The sequence below is a fragment of the Ammospiza nelsoni genome, chromosome 6 (assembly GCF_027579445.1).
Source record: "Ammospiza nelsoni isolate bAmmNel1 chromosome 6, bAmmNel1.pri, whole genome shotgun sequence".
In the NCBI taxonomy this organism is placed as follows: Eukaryota; Metazoa; Chordata; class Aves; order Passeriformes; family Passerellidae; genus Ammospiza; species Ammospiza nelsoni.
In genome coordinates this window covers 49,000,844-49,024,174 of record NC_080638.1, presented here as the reverse complement: position 1 = coordinate 49,024,174, position 23,331 = coordinate 49,000,844, and the positions used below count along the sequence as shown (strand labels likewise).

General features: G+C 42.1%; 1 protein-coding gene across 3 annotated transcripts in view; it reads left to right on the top strand.

Annotated features, from left to right (window-relative positions):
- The window catches only part of ITPK1 (inositol-tetrakisphosphate 1-kinase), a 156,259-nt gene that overhangs the window by 73,490 nt on the left and 59,438 nt on the right, over window positions 1-23,331 (top strand). For 2 of the 3 annotated variants that reach the window (XM_059474613.1, XM_059474614.1), the window contains 2 exons: window positions 11,957-12,082; window positions 19,779-19,896. In XM_059474613.1, the coding sequence (XP_059330596.1) occupies window positions 11,957-12,082; window positions 19,779-19,896 (244 nt within the window). Of the gene's footprint in view, window positions 1-3,502; window positions 3,668-11,956; window positions 12,083-19,778; window positions 19,897-23,331 lie in introns of those variants that run through there. The other variant, XM_059474615.1, reaches the window with a different exon arrangement.

Here is a 23,331-nt window from a genome sequence, read left to right as displayed (position 1 = left end):
TGTCTAGACAATCAGTGGTCATACAACCAATTAGATGGGTCTGGTCTGTCTTTTTGAGATTCATGTCACTTTTTACTGCCTTTTGTTATTTACACCTGAAGATCTGATTATTTTTCTGCATCTTCAAATGTACTGAAATGTTGTTATACTGCTAGGTCAGGTGAATAGTAAGTAGCCATCTTTTTTTCTCTCTTTTCCTGTTAGAGTTGCCTCTTTTTTTTTTCTTTTTTAATTGCTTGGAAGCACTGTATAAAGGATACAGTTATTCAGAACCCTTGTATCACCATAATCTCCTGTGTAATGTTTTGTTTAATTGAATTTTGTTTTCTAGAGATGGGGGAGGGGTGATGGTTTTTTTGTTTGTTTGTTTGTTTGGATTTTTTTAATTATACAGTATGGGAGAGACTCGGTTTCCCTTCACCTCAGCACATTAAACTCTGGTGAATCATCTGACTCCTGTGCCACTCCACTGGGCTCCTTCTGATTAGGCATATTTCAGGTGTGATTCCTCTTATTCTAGAACATGAAAGTAAGGCTAAATTAATTTGAAATGTCAAGGTGTTTATTCATTCCTCTCTGACTGCAGGAAAAAGCCTGAAATTATTGTAGTTATTGGCTCCTGTGAATCTCACTCCATTAGTTCTGGCTTTGGCTGCTGGTACCCATAGATGTATCTGGATCCATCTCTGGTCACCAACTTGCCTTGCCCCCATGACCAGCCTCCTTATTCTTGTTGAAAGCTGAAACCAAACATTTGTGTAAAAATTGTGGCTATTTCTATATTATCTTTGATATTAACCCTACACTTGCTACACAGAGATCCCATTTTTTCTTCTTTTTTGAGTACTCAAAAAATATGTTTTGCCCTTTGGCATGCTAGCAAAAAGTGCTAAGCATCCTTTATTATGAGTTCCTGGAGCTTTTCACAACTCAGCAGTCTTTACTAATTAGTTTTTTTATACATTTGCCATCCTGAAGTCATAAATCTGCTTGAATTGTATACTATTTTATCCTGTAATTTAAACTAACACAGCTTGATGTAGTATTCTTTGTATTACTAAATTTTATGTTAGTTTTCCTGCTTCTGAATAGCTGGGCTATAGCCTCAGAGGGATTGTCAGACAATCTCAGCACAGCAAAAGCAAGAACTTTTATCATTCTCATTTAAGAGGAATTTTACTTGAAATGTTCTGCCTGGGCTATTGGTCTCCATATGTGTTGGGCAGGTGCTGCATTGGGAGACTGTTCACCTGAGCAGGAAATAATTGTCTGGTGTGTGGCTGAGCCATGGACCACTTGTGAAGACTTCATCAGACATGGTAGAAAGTAAAAAGCAAATCTGTTTTGCAGTTGTTGCAAAACAAACTTTTGGCCATTAACTATTGATCACAACCTCTGTGCAGGGTGTTTGCTGATGCAATGAGTCAGACCAGATGAGGCTCCAGTTAGAGCACTGCCTGTGTCCCAGCCACCTTCTCCTGGCTTCATTTTCTGCTCCTTTCTCAGGTACCTTCTAGCAGTGCAGCACCAGTGAGGAATGATTGTAATCTCCACCTGTGCCCTTCTTCCTCCATTTGGGAAATGATGAGCTGTTTCACCTTTGCAGCTGTGTTCATTTCAGACCATTTCAAATGCCTTTAAATTCACCCTTGGAAGGGGTGGTTTCGTCCTGTTGTCTCACTGGGAGCAGTGGTTTCCTCTGAAGTAATGCTTTGTAATTGAAAGGCAACTTCATTCTTCCATAAATAATGCTTGCTGGAACAGAATGGAAGGGAATGCCACAGTCTCTTCAATCTCTTCATGATCTCTCTTCTGATTTCTGCTCATGCAGCATGGGGATATGATATAGGTCAGCCTAAGCATGGCCTTCTCTGTGTTTAAGAGCAACCTTATTTGTTTTTATTTTCCCTTTAGGCTAAGTCTTCTAAAGCTTTTGTGTTTCTTCCCCATCTTATTCCAGTGTACTTCTCCCTCCTCCTCCTCCTCTGTCATTTGCAATTGCACAAGCATTGCTAGCGATCCAGTGGTCATGAGCAGCACTGTAAAAATGTGTTTGGAAGAAGAGGGATTTTTTTAAAGAGAAGTATGTTTCAATTTTGGTTTGTTTTTCAGAAGGGATCCTAATTAGTTTAGGCAAGGGGTGAATAAAGAGCATAAAAACTTTCTACTTGGACAGCTATTGCTCCCTCCACATGTATTTAAATTTCCTAGTACACAATAAAGAGCAGATAAATTCAGCAAAGTGATGAGCAGACTGGTTTAAATGTACTTTGGGTGCTACCTACATTTCCTTACAACTTGGCCTCATCCAGAGTCTCTTGAGAAAGGGAAATCACCTAGAAATACAGCTCTCTGGGGGCTAGTAGCTAACAGAAATGAAGAGGGTTCTGGCAGCCTGGCTGTGCCAGATGGGAAGCTTTGTTGAAAGGAGAATCACAGCAGACATTGGCAATTTCATGGGAAGTACAGCTGCACACAGGATCTCTGACTGCTCTTGATGTTTGACAGGTGCTGCTGAAGAATTATCCAAAAGCTGAGCCTGATCTGTGTGGTGTAAGCCCAGAGCTGAGCTTTGTCAGCCCTTAGGATAAAGGGTAGTAGCCAGGCTTTCTGGGGGGTGTTTCTTAGTATCAGTTTTTCTATTTATCTAATCCCATGATCAAAAGGAAGGAAGTTAGGCAGTCCATGTTTGTGTGACTTCAAGAGAAACTTTCAGAATATGCTTCCTTCATCTTAACATTCTCTGTATCCAGTAGTTGTTAAAAAACAAAAGTATTTGTAGTACTGTAAGGTCTTGATGTTTTGATTCCACGTATGGTGATATAGTTAAGGTTGAAAGCATTAGAGGAGTAAAGGTTCACCACTCTTGTGCCTCTCCCTCTGCTTATCTGTGCTGTACTGGCTGTAGTGCTGCAATATTTCTGTATTCTGGATTAGCTGGAGTGTTCTCCATGGATAGTGTCTCCATTCCACTCCTCCTCTGCTCTCCTGCAGGGCTGATTGAGCTATCAGCTCAATAACTGGGCTACAGCTGACCCAGCTCACTCAAAAAATGATTAAAATTCTGCCATGTAAAGTAAAAAGAAGGGTTTCTGGGTCTGATTTGCCCATTCCAGAAGCAAGCAAGAGATTCTGTGAACCATGTAGCAATTTTCCCATACCTTCCACTACTGAGATTTCCTCTACAGCATTTTAATCTGGTGCACTGAACATTGCTTTTTTGATAGTTCCAGGAGTTAAAGCAAGGCAGGTTATGCTGAGCTCATTCTTCTGTGTTCTTTTTCTATAACTTGCTTTCATTCTTTGGAGCACTAATCCTCCCATGTCACACATTTTCTGTTCAACTTTTCTCCTCTGCTAATCTGTGGATTTGTTCTGCTGCCCTTCTTAATCCACAGGAGCCTTTGTGACCTCAGGAGACACCCTTGGCAAGAGGCTTTTCTGGATTCGGGTAACATTGATTATTTCTCCTGCACTGCTGAAAATCAGCAATTGCCTTTCAAACCATCTCTGAGTAAGACTGAGCTGCTTAACCACTTGCCTACAAAAACCTGCTCCCTGCAGTCCAGTCCTAGTGAGACATGAGCTCTCAGTTTATTATCATGCTCAGAAACAGCCATTCCCACATCTTGGCAAGTTCTGGAAAGAACTTTCTGCAACTGCTGAGGTATTGTACAGGTCATAAACCAAGCTGTTAAACTTTAATTGGTAGAATTTATTTTTGTGTGTGTGTGTTGGGCTCTAAGTCTAAAACAAAGTTCTAGTAACAACGTTCCAGTCCTGAGTAAAATAGAAAGGCTGAAAATGGTTTCTGTGAAGAGCTTTAGCCATGGCCCAAAAACGGGATTTCTTGTCTTGCTTTTAAAGAAGCAAAGGGGCAAAACTTAGTGCTGACAGGAGGATGATGCTGAGTGGAAATATACCACTGACCCTCTATACCAGGGTGAGAGGAGTAAGGAGGGAGATCAGGGGAGCAGTGGGAGAGGTTTGAGTAACTGGGGTGCAGTAACTTATCCCAGTGTTACTGCACAGGCCAGAGCACTGCTGGCTCACTCTTGGCTTTTGTGGGAGGGGGCAGAGGAGGCTGGGGAGAGGTGATGCTCACCAAGGTCCTGGGGGATTGCATTACTTGGGACAAGCCTTGAATGTACAAGAACTGTCAGTTTGTGTAGTAGTTGGGGAAGTGATCCATAAATGGTGTCTATGTTAGTATATGTAGTGTAAAAAATCCTATGAGCTTCCTTTGCCTTCATTTAATCTAGAATACAGCTAGAAGTGAGAACTTCCCAGATGTTTCAGACATAGTGCCAAGCTTCCAGGGGAACAGCTATGTGCTACTCCTGAAAATGTGCAGCTTGCACATACTCTCTGGCAACTTGTGCCCAGCAGAATGCAAAGTAAACACAAGAATGCAAGAGAACACAAAGAAACCATCTCTTAAACCCAGAATCTTCTCTGGTGTTAAAGTTTCAGTACTTGGGAAAATGGAAACCCAGCTTCACAGGCTGTGTTGTGCTGCTCCTCACCTTTAGGCATGTCTTGATGCCTGGGATGTCACTGATATGTGCCTGAGAGTCTGCATGACCTATCACAGTGTGGGACATGCTTTCCTTCTCCTTTGGTGGTGCCATTGAACTGAGCTGGGCAGAGGAACAGCAGATAACCCCTAGTGCCTTGCAGTGGTAGAAGGGTAAGCTCATTTCAGAAAGACCAGGAGGAAGGTGCAGGGTATTTCCAAGGTGTTTCCTTCCTGCCTGGGGAGAGTTGCCCTGTCAGGGGGTGCCTGTGCTGCCCTCTCCTGTTGTCAGTGTGGGGGAGGTCTCCTCACCACAGCGGATTTCCTTCCTCAGATTGCCACTGCTGCAACAGGATGTGCAGGTTCATGCTGGGCAAGGGGGTGTGGAGAGACAAAGCAGCACCTCCTGGTGTTCTTTTTGCTCTTTATTTACAGCCTTTGTTTGCTCTTTGCAATGGGACAGAGCTGGGTTTGTTGCCTAGGGGAGTTCATGTTCCCCTTTGGTATCCTTTGACCTCATGAGCAGCAGCAGCAAGTGCTGAATACTTTTGCACTATCTGGGCATGATGAAAGCCCAGATAATTTTTTTTTCTCAGAAAGAGAGATGAGGAGACAATCTCCTAAATATACAAATATTTATTTAGTTACAATACATGGATATTTTAGGAACTATGGGAACCTGCATACTGCTGAAAATGCCAGGTACCATAATGTCTTTCCTGGTTAGAAAATGTTTAGTATACTTTGTTACCTTCCATGCTTTGCCAAGGAGTCATTTGTGTCAGTTTTGTGCTGCATAGACCTCACAGCTGCTTTTTAAAGTGTATAGTCCCTGGAGGGACAGGGCAGGAGGGAACTGCTCCTGAAGGATTTAATTCATGAAAGAAGCATGTGCTGGTCTTATTCATTCTTATGGATTTCCCTTGGTTTGTCCCAAGAGCAGTCAGGTTTCTGTGCCATTCTGTTGCTGTGCACAAGTAGGTCTTACATGTATAGATGGACATGCACAACTGTTTTCCTGATTTCTACCAGGAAATTTTCCCACTTTCTTTCAAAAGTAAACACATTCTCACCTGTAATTTGAATATCATCTGTATTTTTTAGTTTTTACAGTGGGGTGAAACAGTGAATTTGACAGTATTGATTTTTGCTGCTTCCCTTCCCTCTCCAAAGTGCTTAAGGTATTTTTAGATGCTTTCTTCAAATTTTTTGGGAGAGAACAATGTCCACCAATAGATCAGCTGTCAGGGTTCAGCTTTGTGAAGATTTGCTTTCTCATCTGAGCTTGTGACTTTTTTTCATTATGACTTACCCAGCATTGATGCACAGCACAGGTAAACACTGGGGCTGGGGTTGAGAGAAGAATTTGAAAAGCTTTATTTTACAAGCCTTTTGATATAAATGTATGTGATGAAAATACAGGGTAGAAAATAGCCCCAGGAGTGGAAGATGAGGGTGAAAATCTTGAAGGTTTTCATGCAGTGGAGTTTAAGAAGCTGAATTAAGACTGAAATAAACACCACATGTCGTGGGACCAACAGAGCCTTACCTTGAGTATTTGAATAGCAGAATACAATAGATTTGTGTAGCAAATTGCATATACAAGAATAATTAAGGAGGAATTAAGGAACAAAGAAGTCAGGTCAGGCTGAAGTTGTATGTCCAGTCCACAGGGAGGAGAGTGGTTCGATTGCCACAAAGGGACTTTTGGGCTGTGACTGGTGAAATGTGTAGCAGAGAGCATTGACTGGTTGAACCAACCAGAAAGCTGAATGGATTCTTTCCCTTCTGTGGCATTTTATCAAGTTAATGTCTGATGATTTGATGCTGCCTATTGAGAAGGCTTAGATTTCTAGTTTACCTTCTGCCTTCATTTACCTCCTTTGGCTGAAAGTTTCATGAACATTTTCTACCTGCAGCATGACAGGCTGCTGTGAAGGGATGTGCACTCCTGTTCAAAGGATGCACATCCTAGAGCACCCCAGTCTTAGCAGCACATCAAATGAAAACATAGCAAGAACTTAGGGCAGCATCCTGGTGAGTGGAGTTTGGTAGTGGGTTGGAGAATGGGAGCAAAATGTTTGAAGAATAGCTGTATCGGTCCTAACTTTTAATGAAAATATAATAAGAGAAAAGTGAGGATAAACAGAAACATAGACTCTACATTGGTCAGGGATATAGCAGTGGATATTGCTATCTGGTTCAGATAAAAGAATATAAATAGAGGTTGGTATTAAAACTTCATTTCATATGAATGCTAATCCTAAAACTATTTTGGAAGAAGAGCTTTAAAAAAAAAAATCAAAGTCACAAATCCTGATCAGACAGATTCTGAAATACAGCTGATTATACCATGGACTGGAAACACTGAATAAAACAAAAAATACACAACTATTTTTAATCTTTATTATAAATTATATTTTTTTTTTTTTCCTAAATCCAGCATTTGTAGTTGTTTGGCTTGGTTTTTTTCCCTTGAGTGAACAAATCCAGATTTTCTCCACTTGGACATAATTTTATTTTTAAACACAGCTTCCAGAAATGCATTTGTGTGGGATTGCAGTTGGGACCAGTGGAGAGCCATGGCACTCTGCCAGGCACTCACCCTGTCCCTGCAATACAGATGGATTGCCAGGGTTCTGGAGAAAAACAACCCCAAAACTTTAAACAAATTATGTTTAATGGAAATAAACATTTTTTGCCCTTCTCTATAATGATTTGGATAATGTGCTGGCTGTGTGTTCCTGGAAGGACAGAGGAAGAGTGGAGGGGAGAGGAGGGCAGACAGAGCTCTGCGTGCCTGTAACTTGCTCTCCAGTGGGTTCTCTGGGAAGCCTGTGGGAGAGACTGTCATTTCTAAGCTTGGAGTGTTTTGTAATTTCCAGCCCATCCTTCTATTAAAAGGTGGGCAGGCTGGCTGCAGCCAGCTATGATAAAGGGCATTTATCTACTGCTTGGTTTCTTCCATATATGGATTTGAAAGACCTGGAAAGGCATACAGAACCATGTAATCATTTAGGTTGGATCAAGTCCAGCTGTTAACCCAGCACTGCCAAGTCCACCAATGAACCAGATCCCCAAGTGCCACGTTTACATGTCTTTTAAACATCTCCAGGGATGGTGACTCAGCCACTTCCTGGGGTAACCTGTTCTAATGATGGACTTCTTTCAGTGTATCCAATCTAAATATCCCCTAGTGCAATTTTAGGACACTTCCCCATGTCTTATTACTGTTACTTGGGAGAAGAGACCAACTTCCCCCTGGCTACAGCCTCCTTTCAGGTGATTGTAGAGAGCAATATGGTCCCTCCTTAGCCTCCTTTTCTCCAGGCTAAACACCCCCTCAGCCACTCCTCATCAGAAGCATGTTCTGGACCCTTCCCCAGCTCTGTTGCCCTTCTCTGGAAATGTTTCAACACCTCAGTGACTTTCTTGTCATGAGGGGCCCAGAGCTGAACACAGCATTCGAGGTGTGGCCTCACCAGTGCTGACAATCATGGGGACAATCCCTGCCCTGGTCCTGCTGGCCACACCATTGCTGGCACAGGCCAGGATGCCATTGGCCTTCCTGGCCCCCTGGGCACAGCTGGCTCGTGTTCAGCTGCTGTCAGAGGGCACCCCCAGCTCCTTTTGCACCAGGCAGCTTTGCAGCCCCTCTGTCCCCAGGCTGTCGTGTTGTGTGGGGTTGTGAGTGACCCAAGGGGCAGGACCTGGCACTTGGCTTTGTTGACCTGATACAGCTGGGTCTCAGCCCATGGATCCAGCCTGTCCAGATCCCCCTGCAGAGCCTTTCTACCCTCCAGCAGATCAACACTCCTGCCCAGCTTGGTTTGAATTGCAAACTCACTGAGGGTTCACTTGATGCCCTTTTCCAGATCATTGCTAATGACATTGAGCAGCCCTGGCCCCAGGACTGAGCCCTGGTGAGCACCAGGTGTGACCAGCTGCCCTGCAGATTTATCTCCATTCTCCAGCACTCTCTGGGCCTGGCCATCCAGGCAGTTTTTTACCCAGAGACAGTGCACCCATCCATGTCAAATACATGCCTTGTATATTTACTGTGTACAGCATTGATGTTCCCTTCCATGTCATGCACCTGAGGTTTGCTGGGTTTTGGTGATAAGTGACAATGCCATTAAACCAATACCTGGTTGGGATTGGTTTTTTAACATAAAGAAGGGCAAGCAGAGTATGCTGCAGGCTAAAGCCTACCTCACAGAAGAAAAGGCACCATAGATATATCTCTGGTTTTTCAAGCTGGTGCTGATAAATCTTTTCTCTCACTTCTGTTGCTATGGTGTAGGTTCTTTGCAATAACAAACCTTTGGGTCACCATGTCAAATGCAGAGATCATTCAGAGAGACGCTGAAAGGGAAGGGAAGTAGGAGAGCTCAAATTCCAGCTGATGACAAACAATGAATCAGTGTTGGTCTCAGCAGAGGGCTATCAGAAATTTTGCGCTTAGCTTTCACTGACTTCTTTTTGGGTTTGATACTCCCACTTTGAAAAGGCTTCTTTTTACCTTCTCAAATCATTTTTTCCTTCTACTTTTACTTTTTTTTCTTAGTGCATAAAAGGAAGGTGGATCTCTTCCAAATTCCACACAGCCCAGGAATATTTTCTTTCTACACCATGGCTCTAAACACAGAGAACTTATTCTTGCAAATGGTTTGATCATCCAATCCACACAATACTGGATCAAATTTTGAAGGTTTTTGTGGCTAAAATGTACCTGCTGTCCTTTTTGAGGCAATTGAAGTGGTCACTGAACTTCCTTCCAGAGAAGCTGCTTTATCATGCTGTCGTTTCTCACACTGCTTTACTGGTGAGGGGGAAGCAAAACAGTGTTAGGGGGAGCCTTTTAATGCTTTCCAGTGTGCAAAGTACCTGCATTTGGTTTTGTTCTCAAAATGTACCTGTTGTGTTTAGCTGGCACAACTATTGTGAAGAAGTTATCTTGCCCAGATGTCTTATGCTTGTGGAAAACACTGCGCTGGAAATGCCTGGATTTGCCTTGAAGGCTGAAAGGGAGGACTGTTCTTGTTTTCTGAATGTTTCCGTGCAGATTGAGCTGAAAGTTCAGGAAGAATGTAGAGGGGTAACCAATCTGAAATGCTTGCTTGCTTCTTACTGCTTTTCAAACTGCAAGTCCAGAAAATGGATTAATTCAGAATTTAGTACCTTGGCAACCGTGAACTTTCTGACCTAGTTAAATGGACTCTTTGTTTTGCTGTTTCCTTCCAGATGTGATAGGCAGATGGAAAAAAATCAGAAGCAGCAGTTTAGTCATCTGAGATTTCTTTTAAGGATATTAACTGATTTTTCTGGAACTTGCTTGAAGAAGTTGATTATCTCCTTCCATGTTCTTTAGCCAAGCTGCAGTTCATTTCATTTTGCAGATACTTAGGCTGTCCCCTGGCCCTTGTTCTGCACTTCTTGTGAGAGTGAAAATATGTCAGGGCAGCCAGACCTCCTGTGGACTGCCTCACCTGGCCACAGCTTACCCATCCCTGAGCACCCACACTGTCTGTCCTGCTGGTCTCTTGGCTTGTAGGAGTGGCTGCCCACCTGTGAGCAGTGCCTCTATTTGTCTCCTTGGAAGTGAGACACACACTGTTTTCCAGCTGGATTGGAATCTGCATTAGGACTTCAGAGAGCCCTAACCCATAACTGTTAGTAGGAGCATACAGTAATGGGCAAGCAAGGATGGTTTCTGAGGGAGGAACTGGCAGTCTTTCAATTTGTTTTTGTGCCACAGGTACCTTCAGTTATTCTGCTCAGGGAAGCCTGGCCCAGATAAGAGTACCTACACAAGACAAGTAATTCAGCTCTGTGGGTCAGTTACATTAACAACTAGCAAATTATTATAAGGCTGATAGATCTCTGCTGGTTTGGTTTTCTTCATTTGATCCTGTCTTATAGCTTTACCTTCTTTAAGCACTCACTCCTTAATTCAAAGCAGGGCCATTTCTGTAGGGTGGGAAATTTTAGTAGGACAAAACTCAAGCTAATGAGACAGAAAACAGCATCAGCAGCAGCCCAGTACTCCTCTCCCTCCTGTGCCTCTCACACCCTTCTTCACCAGAGCTGAATAAAAAAGAAAGCAGCAATAGAAAGGATCATGCAGGTAAAATCAGATGCTAACTTTAGTAAGCACACATCCATCTTTCCTCTCAAAGATGTTCCTGGTTTGGCATTTACAAGGTTAAGTTGTCATTGATGCAGTAGGTCTCACAACTGGTTGAATTGACTCTCACAGCTTTTGTGCTGTGAGCAGCTTGTTGTGTTGAACATGAGCCAGTTCTGACTTACACTGAACTAATGTTAAATCTGGTGAGCAGCTTCATGGGATCATCAAGTCCTGTGAGCATCTTGGGGGGTCTGCAATGCATCATCTTCATCAAAGCAGATTTGGCATTTAGACTAACTTACTTAGGGCTTTGCCCAATCAGGTATTGAACATCTTGACAAATGGAGATCCTGCCACCTCTGTGGGACTCTGCTGCAACCACACTGCCCTTGTGGTTGGTTTTTGGTTTTTTGTTTTTTTTTTTTTTTGCCTGATTTAGTCATAATCTCCATAGTTTTGATTTATGTCCTGATAAATCCAAGCCCTCACAATAACACTGGCCGGCTCTCTTAGGATCCTTGCATGCATCTCATACAGGTCCAGTAAGCTTCTTTGCACTGATATTTCATCAAGAGAGAATTCCTCAATCCTTTTCCAGTGCAGGTGGCTCCTCTGCTCTTGAACCCTGTTTTGGTGCTGAGACCAAGCCCTCTAACACATTGCCACTGTTTTCATGCCTTCCTGTGCTGTGTGGAGCAGACTTTCTGCACACTCACCCCAAATCTTTGTCTCCTACCCAGCTAACTGCCAAAGTTGCTACTGGGAGTTGTCTGGGAGCTGCACCCCTCCTGGTAGCAGCTAAGTAGCTGTCTCAGTAGCAGATGAATTTCTGCAGATGCTGACTCACTTGCTTTTGTGTAACCTTTATTCCTCTCCTGGGTGCTGTTTTGTGCAATCCCAGTGGGCACAGAAGACCTTCCTTTTATTAGTGGTGTTACTCCTTGTTGGCTCATTCCTTTTGCATGTATGTGAATGTACCAGGAAGCTGTGTGAACGTGCCAGGAAACTGAGCTGAAGAGCCATATGTTGGTTTAGGGTGGAGAAGCACAGGGAGATGTTTGGATGAAGGGTACTTGCTGATGACTTCACTGTTTTTCATGGAATTAGAGCTGCACTGCTGAGAAACAAGTGTGTGAGTAAAGTTTTTTGACATTCAGTGATGTGTAAATTCTCAGAGATTTGGATAACATACCAAAACAAAGGCATTGTGTAAAGTAAATGTTATCTGTGTGGCAGCAGCACCTTGGATGGTGGCAGGGACAAGAGCTTGGATCCCCCATATATTAATGAAATGTTTCTGTTTTTTTCAGCTTGACCTCACCAAACCCATTGAAGATCAGGGCCCTTTGGATGTGATCATACATAAACTGACAGATGTAATCCTTGAAGCAGACCAGAATGACAGCCAGTCACTGGAGTTGGTTCAGAGGTTCCAGGTAAGTAGTTCTTTCTGCATTTCAAGCAGGAGCATGATTTTGGTGCAGCAAATTCAGTCTGATTATAGTGCAGTTTGTAGGAGTTTGGTGAAAAGAGCTGTCTGGCACACTGTTGACTTGCTGCTGATAGCCCAGCAAAAGTGGTTTTGTCAGTTTAAAATGGACTTGCACCTTGGGAAGGTTTTGTTTTGTATCACTATGGTTAGTTAGAACTGGTTTCCCACCAAATGTTCTTATGTCATTTCAAGAGTATTAGTGCTGCTCACAAAGAGGAACATGTGTTTGCATCCCTCCATGACAGAAGCCACTGAATTAGTTTGGCCCAGCTCTGTCTAGTCTTCCTAGTTCCTGGAATGCTAATTTCTGCAACATCAGGATTACTGTGAGTGACTCTGTCCTCCATTGCTGAAAATCCTGTTATATTTTTTTTTCCCCTCAAGTTTACATTGAAGGTCAGAAATATGCAGGATGTGTGGTACAGAGAACTGTTTTCCCCAAGAAGTGTCTTAAAAGATTCTCTCCCAGTGCCTTCCAAACTTTTTTATTTTGGAAGACAGGATGAGATAGAGGGTAGGGCCCCTGTGAGCAGACATCTGAATAATATCCTCTCTCCAATAAAGTAAGGCCTTAAGCTTTTGCTTCTGTAGGAGACTGAGTTGTGCCACATCATTGGCATGCAGGAAGCTCCCACAGTAGTAAAACATAACCAGGAACCAGTGGTGCAGAGCACAGGCCCTTCTGTGTTGAATTACATGCCAAAATGTGTTTTTAGAGTTTACTCTCATGTAGTTTCATCTCCAGGGCAGAAACTATCTGCAAATTGCTGCCTGTGTCAGTCTGTCCTGTATTACTTTTAAGATATTGAAAATCATTAGAAATTAAGAGAAACATATTCCATAGGAAGAAGAAATTTTAAGAATACTTTATACTAAAGTGTGTGGTATAGGGTTGTTGTTTTGGGCTCCTAAAATCAATGAGTGACCTAGAAAATGAAAAATGTCCCCTTGCAAGAAAGTTGTTTGTATGAGTGAGGTGTTATATAAGCACTGTGGTATTTCTGGCACCTACACACAAGTGGAAATAGTGTGGTTCTCTTATTGTTGACTAAGTTGACTGAAAAAGTTGTGATGATCTTAACCAGACCAAACAGTGCAAAATTCATTATGCTTTTTTTTCCTGCTATTGAATATAAATGTGACAGCAAGATGATACCTGGCAGCAGTCTTACTGTTGGCTCCATAAAGCAGTCTTCCAGGAAGCAGAGAGCAGGGGATCCTTGACCACAGGAGGAGGAATGATCTGCCAGACTACATTTATGACCTTTTTAAGAATGACTTTTTTCAGATCTATGTTATAGAGGCCTTGACCATCTAATCTGCAAAGAACTGAGGAGGAAACTGACTTCATGTTTACATGACTCTGTGTCCCTGCTCTCTGGAGTCTGTGATGAGCCCTTGTAGGGTCTGGCAGAGAGTGCTAATAGAACAGGAAGCCTCTTGGCATGCCATTTTCTGACTGTTTTCAGTTGCCTTGGAAAAAAAATGACAGGAGAATGAAAATGGTATGGAGGAGTTGCCTGTTGACAGTGGCATTTTTAGCACCAGAAAACCTTTAGGGCTGAGCTTTCTGAGGTCTTTGTGCTGGTTGGATGTGGTATGGAATGCAGTTTCTCAGGAGAATACTGGTGGGTGCAGCTGTTCTCCACTGCCCTGAAAATCAGTGATGAGTGCCTGGTGATCTCATCCAAAGCCAAAACAAAGACTGCATGCAACACCTAGTGTAGTGCACGAGATGAAAAGTGGAGAAATACTGTTATTTGCTTTTTAAGACACTAAAGTCCTTGTTTTGGGGGATGAGGATTATTTGTAGAGATGATGGTCAATCTCCCTTCCTACCCACTGTAACACAGGGCTGGACTGATTGAACACAGGTAATTAGTTAACTCTGAGAATTGGTTAAAGTCCTCAGTGGTTCCTTCTTGACCAGAGGTACATGGAGGAGGTCAGGTGAAGAGGCAGAGTCCCCAGGGTGCCTTTCACTTGCTGGTGCTACAGTTCTGCCTTCTTGGTAAGGAAGAAAACCAGCTACCCCAGTTCCTACTTTCTAGACAAAGTACATGGATTTGAAAACTGAGTATGTTTTGGCTCCTGTAAGACATTGGGGAATCTTTGTTAGTCTTTCATTAGAGCAAAATGCTCTCTGAGCAGCTCCCTGTCATAGCTGTACAGGGGCTTGAGTGGCTTCATTCATTGCAGCTTCATATTGCGTTCAAAATGATGGCTCCAGTGATGGAAAATCAATAGGGTTATTAATTTGTCTTTCAAAGCTTTTTCTGAGCAGGTTCTCTTTGCATTAGCTTACTTAAAAAGACAGATCAGACACAGTTTTTATGCCTAGTCTTTTGCTATCAGGTTGATGAAAATTTAAAATGTTTCCTCCCCTACTGACCTTCAATTCTTGACTCTCCCACTCTGGAGTTGCCCAGGATGGTCTCTTCTAATCTTGATTGAGAAGCTTTCTTAGAAGGGTTTGAGACTAAAAGGAAGGAAAATGAGGGAGATATTTTGGAAGGGAAGGAGGTAGGGGACTTCTCAGCTGAGACGAGGCAAGCAAAAAGGAAACTATTACGTCTTAGTAATTCTTTCCTAATTGGAGGGACAGGTTGATACAAAATTGAAATGGTGTATTTACACCTGAATTCACAGGCCAATTCCTGTGTTTTATGCATTTGAAAAATAATGATGTCTTAAATTATTGGAAGAGCCTTGTAAACAGCAAAATTAACAAAAAATTTGTCATTCAAGTGCTAGGGGTTCGGATAGCTTCCTGTGGGTAGGATTTGCAAGATGAAGGAGTAAAGGACTTCTGAAGGCTTCACAGGACAGCTGAATACACAGAAAGTTTCTTTGATATATACAGAGAATAGAGATGTAACAGAGAAGATAATTTCCCCCTTCCCCTTGCCACACCCTTCTTTCCTCCTAACTGCTGCAGAAATATTTTAGATTTAGAGACAAACAATTTCAAGGTGAGCATTTATTGAAGACCCAATACACCTTCACCTTTCCTTTTGGAAGGAGGTGTTCTTGAAAAGAGACCATCACAGCCTAAGACAACTAAAAGGAGCTTTTAAATCTAAATCTGATTCAAATGCTTTAGACCAGCTTGTGTTTACCTATCTTTCTCCCTTGGAAAATGTTGACATGTTTTTACAAGCAGTCATTGTCATGTTTCTGTATGTGGGAAAACACAAATCCAAATGACATTATTGTTTCTTTTTCTTACTTGTTTTCTTCTGGAATATTTTTAATGGAACTTTGTTTAATATTAAACAAAACATTATGTAAGTTTTATTACTTAGTAATAAAAGCAAGTCAACGAATCAGTGAGTATCTTATCATCTAATGACCTATTATTTGCAGTAGATACTATATCAACTTTCTGTTAAAATATTAAAATCATTAGCTACCTTTTGGGGTAAAATGACAAGCAGCTCTATCCTCATCTATACACAGGCTTCTCAAGGAAAGTATTTTTTTTTAATTGCTGGATTATATCCAGAGGTATTTAATTGGGAACATGAAATATTTGGTCTCTTTCTGATTTCAAGTTTCATTGTTGGCCTTCTGCCAGTAATGGGGCTGGTACAAAGCATGACTTAACACCAGGCCTGGAATACAAACAAAGGAGCATCTGCTAAAATTCCTTGTTTGTTCTTGTTTGCTTTTATTATGTCAAAGATTAGAAAGAGGAAAATATAGATGTTGTCTGGGTCAAGCTGAACTGCAGCCCAAGGACAGATCCTTTTCAATCTATTGTTGGAAAGCCTAAATATCTTCCACACTGTTGCCTGGGTGGTTGGAATCTGCTGTTGGATATCAGTCTTCAGTAAATCCACCAAAGTAGAGAGCAGAGTTGTTTTGCAGGAAGGACGAGAGAAGACTTGAAGGTTCAAAGTTGAAAGGTTGTGCTGTACTCTCTTGGCTTCAGTGTTTCTCTTTTCCTTCTTCAACTGCTTCATTTTCAAGTTCATGTCTATAGTAGCTCATCTGCTTTCAAAATAATTAGGCAGAAACCCGACATGTTTGTGCAGATCTGTATTTCTGGTAGTGGAGCCACTCTGTGCTGTGGGAAGAGTGCTATTACTTGGGCTACATCAAGAGTTCTCCAGTCTCTCAGGTGATCTTCACAGGTCACTTAGTGGTGCTGCAGTTCTGCCTTCTTGGTAAGAGAGAAAACCAAACTACCTCAGTTCCTGCCTTCTAGACAAAGTATATGGCTTTGAAAACTGAGTATGTTTGTAGTACATGATGTGTGCAGCAGTTTCTAGTAAAGAATCAAAGTTTATGAAAGATTTCAAATCAGCTACCATAATTGTTCCTGTGAAACTAACAAAATTGACTTTTCTTATTGTAATTTCCTGTTGGTGTAAGATTCAGATCTTTTAATTACTTATTTAAAGTAGTTTTCTGTGCATGGGTATTGAAACTTTCTTTTGCTTGTGTTGGTGATGTACTGGTGAGAGGTGTGGGAGACTGGGAAAGTGCTGGCAGCCTAAAGGCCCAAGGGGAAGCTGGAAGCCCCTGCACAGCTTCAGCAGTTCATCTCTAGCTGTGTTCAAACAGAAAGGATGCATACAAATACACTGACCTTGTTCTGCATTGAGAGTCTCTTTGAAAAGAGGCTGTTTCTGGATTCAGTTAAAAGGAGAGATGTGTGGCTGTCCCCAGATGAGCTCTAGGAGACACTTCAAGTTTGAGGTCTTGCCTTAGATGACACAGATCTTCACTGCTCTTTTGCTGTTCCTGTGCTTTTTGGCAGTCCAACTTCCTAGGCCTGGAAATGGAGAAGAGTTGGAGAATAGTACCTGACATAGATTTAATGCTGAGAAATTTCATTGTTTTGTAAAGAAAGCTGATCTGCTCAAAAGCCTTTGGTGTGTGTTTGAAGGGGCTGTTGCCTTGTATTCGTGCAGTTCTTCTTGACATTAGAGTAATTTGTTAAAGTTCTTCAGACTCTAAATGGCTTTTGGAAAACAGCTCCCACCTCCCTCATCTTCATCAGTTATTTCTTGTTGGCCTTACAGAGCTTTTTGGAGGCTCCTTAAGGCAACAGGATGAGAAATAAGTCACTGGAAAGTCAACTTAGATGCTCATCTCTCTTGACATGTTGACTGGTGTAGAATGGCCTTGAGCTTGTTCCTTATTCCTGGTAAACTTTGTTATGCTCTGGCAAGCTTAGTGCTTGGATGATCTTTAAGTCTGGTTTAGGGCTATTACCATTAGAAATAAAGCACTGTGAGGTCCCCTTGCAGAAAGCATAAAAAAGACAGGCTCCCTCTGGAAATAATTAGAGTAACATGAGCCAAATTAACAAGTAGAATACATAAGTCCTGGGGAAGCAAGGATAGTTCTCAATGATGATGAGAATGAGGAAGATTCAGGAAGGTACGCAAGGAGCTGAGAGACAGAAAAATCATTCCATCTGGGGAGGGCAGTAAAGGCAAGAGTCCACAGGCAGGAGGAATGTATATGGAAGGAGAAGGATCAGTACATGCACAGGAGGGGCTGGGCCAGGATGGAAGTTCAGGGAGCTTGAAGTCAAGGTGGAATCAGAGACTGGTCAAGGCAGACAGGTGGTCACCACAGTGTAAAAGGAAGAGCTCGTACACACATCAGGGGGTTTGCTGTCAGAGCTCTGCTGAGGCCACCTTTCAGAGCTGTGACATGTTAGTCTGGGCGCTGTGCTTGCCTCCTCCCCCATCAGCGTATGGGCTCTCTGTAAGGAGCTCATCCTCTCAGTGTGCTGGGAAAGACAGCGTGGTAACTCCCTGTCTTTTAAATGGAGGCACAGAGGGACTAAAAGCTGCCTTGTTACACTCTGGAGATGTTGAGATACTCAAGTTCAGTTTCACTATCAGCAAGTTCAAGCTAATGCCATATCACTGGATCATGCTAGCTCCACAGGGTGTTTTAGCTGCTGCATAAAAGGGCACGTATGCATAGACATGTGTGGGTGTTTAAGAGGCATTAGGTAATAAGATACTCTAGCTCTGAAAAGAATAAAAAAATCTCATCTGTATTTGAAAGCTGATTGCTCTGCTTTAGACTCTGGAAGTACTAATAGACAGAAGACTGATGAAAACTGCATGTTCTGGGGTTTAGTGGCTGGAAATGAACCCACCTTCTGCCCCACTGAGCTGATGAGGCTTTTCATCCAGGCTGTATTGCAAGGGTGAGACAGCAGCTAGGTTTGGCAGTCCTGATGACCAGCTGTGTGAAAGGCTGTCCCTTCCTTTTCCCATGAGGCAGCAAGGTTGAACATGTCTTTGGGGAGTTCATTCTTTGTGTTCTGCAGGGATTACTAAATATGTCAGACACAAGTATTGCCACTGAGGGGTGCCTTGTGCCCTGTGAAGGAAAGCTGCTTGTGTCTTGGGGGTGGTGCAGTAGGTCCATTAGACCCCAATGCTGGATCCTCTCAGCCTCAAATGAATAATCTCCTTTCAGCAGCCATCAGTTCAGACTATGTAGTCACCAGGAAGCAACAGGTTCTGCATCCCCAGGTAGTATCTGGAACAAAATCACTTTCTGGGAATAGATTATGCCATTCTTTTCTCTCCAGCAAAGTGCATCTCCTGAGGCCATCTCATCATACTCTGAGTATCTTTTGTAGTATGTTTTCTTCTTGGAAAAATCAATTTAAATGAAGTAGAACTTCATGGAAGTCTATTAATTGTAGGAGCTTTTGCATTAATGGGTTTAAAGAAGTAAGTGGAAACATTAGGATGGCTTTGGGAGGTTGGGTGAAACAAAGAGAGACGCTAACTTTGGATATATTTGTCTGATTTTGAGTAGAGTAAGATAGATGTGTTTCCCACTGAGTTTATAGAGCCAGGTTGATGATGAAGGAATTCAGCTTCTAAGAAACAGAAGGGAGTTTTGTTGGGTTTGAAAGGCTGATACCTGGCAGCTGTGTCTGTGTTTCTGGCCAAGATGCAGTAGTGCAGTCATGACCTCAGTGAACAGGGAATTGAGTTCCCAAGCTGAAGATCCATGAGGTCTTTAACATTACTTTGATCTTGTAGTCAGAAAAGGAGAGTATGAGCATAGAGAAGTAGCAAGCAATGAAGATACAGTGAAGCAGCAATCTCTTCAGCTCTGCCAAAAATAATTTCGGCCCTTATCATTCAGCCCTTAACACTGTCTTCAGCCCAGCTAGAAGACAGCAATAAAAACAACATAAAAGAACACAGATGTATTTCTGAGCCTAGTTCAAATAGTTGTGATGTTCACATGCAGTAATTGAATGCAAGGCTGACCCCAAGATAGCTGTGTGCCATCTTTCTTCTCCTAATGGCTTTTCTCAGTCTTGCTGTCAGTTCTTACTGTGGCACTTTGCCACTGGCTCCCTTGTGAGCTAATGTGGTTGCAGGAGAGGTTTTGCTCCTGATGGAGTCTGGAGGAGGAATTTGCCATCTAAACCAGTTAGCTGTCATGTTTGTGTTTGATTCAAGTGTCAGTGTTTTGACTGTCTGGGGACTTTTTGTGTTGCCAAAGTCCATTTGGCTCCCCTTGAAGAGAAGCTGGATTTTTAACGTTATATATTCTCTTCCCCATTATTTTCTCTTGTCATTATTTTTCTACTCTCTTCAGCCCACCTAATGCCATTTTTCCCCCTGTATATTGTTTTGCAGGAGTACATTGATGCTCATCCAGAGACCATTATCCTAGACCCTCTCCCGGCCATCCGTACACTCCTGGATCGATCCAAGTCGTATGAGCTCATCCGGCGAATAGAGGCATATATGCAAGGTAGGCCAATATCTGTGCTCCTGGAGGCTCTTGTTGTGACTAGGGAAGAAAATAGCTTCCTTCTGGAGGCTGGATGTGAAGTTTGAAGTAGTGGTTTTGTGCCCTTTGCATTGTCTCTCCATGGGAGCACAAACACTGAAGCATTCCTGTGTCACAGGATTGCCCTCTGGAATACTGTGCTCTTCTTTTTCCATATACACGAAGGAGGTTTGTAACTGATTAAAAATACGATGTGGATTTAATGGGGAGCATATTTACTCTCAGAAATCTTCTGGAAAACATTGTCTTCTTGTTGTCTGCTGGTAAATTGAAATGACTGTACAAACTCAGCAGCTTGTAGTAAGAATCCTGAGGCCTGAAACTGAGGGAGAAAGAAAAATTGGTTTTGGAAAGGATCAAAAGAAATTAAAGTGTAACTAGGGTTAAGATCTTTGAGAAGTACTGGAAGCCTATTGCACAAGCTAATTGTTGGAGGAACATAAATGCATGGCTGGTGCTGGCTTGTTAACTGACATAAACTATTGCCCTTAACTGGTATCATTTGAGTTGTATTCTATGTTAGGAGTCATGCCTTTTCAACCTGAATAGTTCTGTTACCTTCTCATTTTAACCATTGCAGCTGTTGGGTTAAGTTAGTCTTTCATTCCCATTTTACTTCTGCTGCTGTCATGTTCTTGAAACATTTATTGGCTTTTGAATTTAAATCTAGAATAGCTGTGAAGTAACTCTTTCATATGTTAGATGACTGTAATGGGGGAAATCGCATTTCTGAACTATTTTCTAATGGGATGTTATTGGAAATGCCATTGAGATTGTAGGTAAGAAGCTCAGCAATTTGTATTTTTATAGTTGTGGATTTATGGACATATTATTTGCATATAAACTGCCTGGCCATACTGGCACCATTCTTATGTAGAAATAAGATTAATAATTCACAGCACTCCCTCCTGTCTTTTGGAATCTCTTAGGGAGAAAATCCTCAGTTAGTTCAGAATGATTTTGTTTTGGAGTAGCTGTTGCTGTTTGTGAGTGGGAGAAAGGTGCTGAGGGAAACCTGTGCAGTGAGGGAGTGACTGGAATTTTGTTCTAACAGCAGAGAGATTCAGTAGAGTTTGGTTTTTTTCTTCTTTTCCTTAAATTCCTATCAGTACTGTTGTCATCCCTGTGAGAACAATATGTTTGGGAGGATATCCAGTTTTTGAAAGTAGTTTGTCTTCCGCATATTTCAGCCTGCTTTGGTCGAACTGATGAGAAAAATAAATAAGTCCTTAAGGAGGAAAAAGAAAAAGGAAATTTGAATTCAGGTAAAGCTGACAATTCAAAAAGAAGCTGTTAACAAAGTTGAGGAATGAAGTAAGGAATGGCCTAAGCTGTTGTCACTGGCTGCTGCAGTGTTTGGTAACCATTATTTCCCCTGACCCTCTGTCCCCCTACCCCCAGCACTTTCCTCCCCAGTCCTATTTCTGGCTCATAATCAGAAATATCATGACCAAGACCTTGAACCAACTCTGCATTTAGCAAGGGAAATCCCAGGAGAGATGAATAATTGTCTAACGTCTTGTTCTGGCCTAAGTAGATCAGCCTCTGTATTCCTGCACATGATGATCTGCAGTAAGAGAAAAGTTACACCCCTCTAGGCAGTGCTGTGGGTTTTTTTCCCCTTCCTTGTTTTCATCTGCTAAGTTATGTTTTCTCTGTTGCAGCTACCATCTCATATCCCAAGGCCTTGAGCATTTAGAAAACCCAGACAAGAAGCAGTACATCTGTTAATAGCATGAACTCTTAGGAGCCACATCTTTATCGTTCTGGAATTTCATTATGGAAGTAACTACTAAGAAAATAATATCCTAGTCTGTAGCTGTAACTAGAGAGCCTTTTTTATCACAGGATACAAAATTAATGTGATGGGTTAAGTTCACTGCAAGGGATTGTCTCTTCTGAAGGAGTGCTGTAAATTCAGGAGGGTTGAGTTTATATGCAAGGAGAAGCCTTCTGCTATTCAAAGTCTTTCAAAAGAAAATTCAGTTTTATTTACAGATCAGTGTTGGATTTCAGTGATTATTGCCTCTATTTCAATTATGTTTTTAAGTAACTATAAATGAAGTATAGTCTTTATTTGTGATCCTCAGTTTACACTGAAGATTTATTTTAACTCTGTAGACCTTAGGACAACTAAAGATTTGCACCAGTTAAAGAGAGGGTCACTATGTGCTCTGCTGAGGTGACTGCATTCTGCAGCAGTAGGGCCCCATGGTCTATAAACAGTTTAATTTTAACTCTAATTATTTTTCAGATGTCCAAGTCACTGTCCTTTTGCCAGAGAATTCTCCATGCTTCCTGAAAAAGGGAATCCCTACTTGAAATGTCTAGACTGGGTGTGTGGACATTGTTAGGCTTTCTGAAAGTCCTGTATCCTGCTCTTCATGGAGTCCAGTGTCTGAGTGATAAGTACTTTGATCCAGCCTCCTGGGAATGGTTGCTGGGACACTTTGTGGCTGAGGCACTCCTTGTCTCTGCTGCCAGTCTGTGGCTGCTAAAGAAACTGAGGTGCAGGAGAGCTGGGCCACAGTTGTACCAGTGGTCTGAGGGAAAGCCTGGGGTTGAGCCAGGGCTTTCCATGTCCTAGTCTGACACAGCAACCCCTCACTCCTTGTGGAAATAGAAGGTTCACAGACTTGCCCAGTCACTGAAGTTGGAAAAGGGCTCTTGAGAACACGCAGTCCAAGTCCCTGTTCCAAGCAGGATCTCTACAGCAGCTTCCTCAGGTCCAGGTCCAGTTGGGTTTTTGTGTTTCTCCACAGATGGAGACTGCATAACCTCTCTGAGCAACCTGCTCCAGGATGCACCTTGAATCTGGTGTGCTAGCATGCTCCTAGCAGTCCTGACGTGATTTGCAGGGACTGTTGCTTTACTCAGTATAGACAGGGGTATCTCACTTGGAAGGAAGTAGGACTCTCTTCTGGGAAAAAAATAGCTTTAAGAGATATTTTAACATTGATTTTAATGGATTCTATTTTGGAATCAATAGTCTGGCTGGAGCTGTGACTTCCTCTTTTTCCTGGTCTCCGTTATTTTGAGTGCAAGCTCTAAAAGAGCTAGTTATTCGGCAACCCATACTACTGACTCTTTAAAAAAAAATATTTGAAAAATAAAGGTTGCATTCCAGCTAGTGTCCTGTATAGCTGTTAGGTGTATGTTGAAATGAATCACTGAATCGATTTTTTTGGTGTCACAGTTGGTATCTCAGCAGTTGTATTGCTTTGTTTACCTATCTCTAAAGAATTGCTTCTTACATAAAAGAGCTCTTGATCAGTTTCAGTGATGTCTGGTGAAAGATTAGGAGCATTATTTAGTAACAACTTCATTTTTAACAGGGTATTGTATGGTTGGAACTGTGTCAGCCTTTTAAAAGCTCTAACTTAATGAAAATAACTA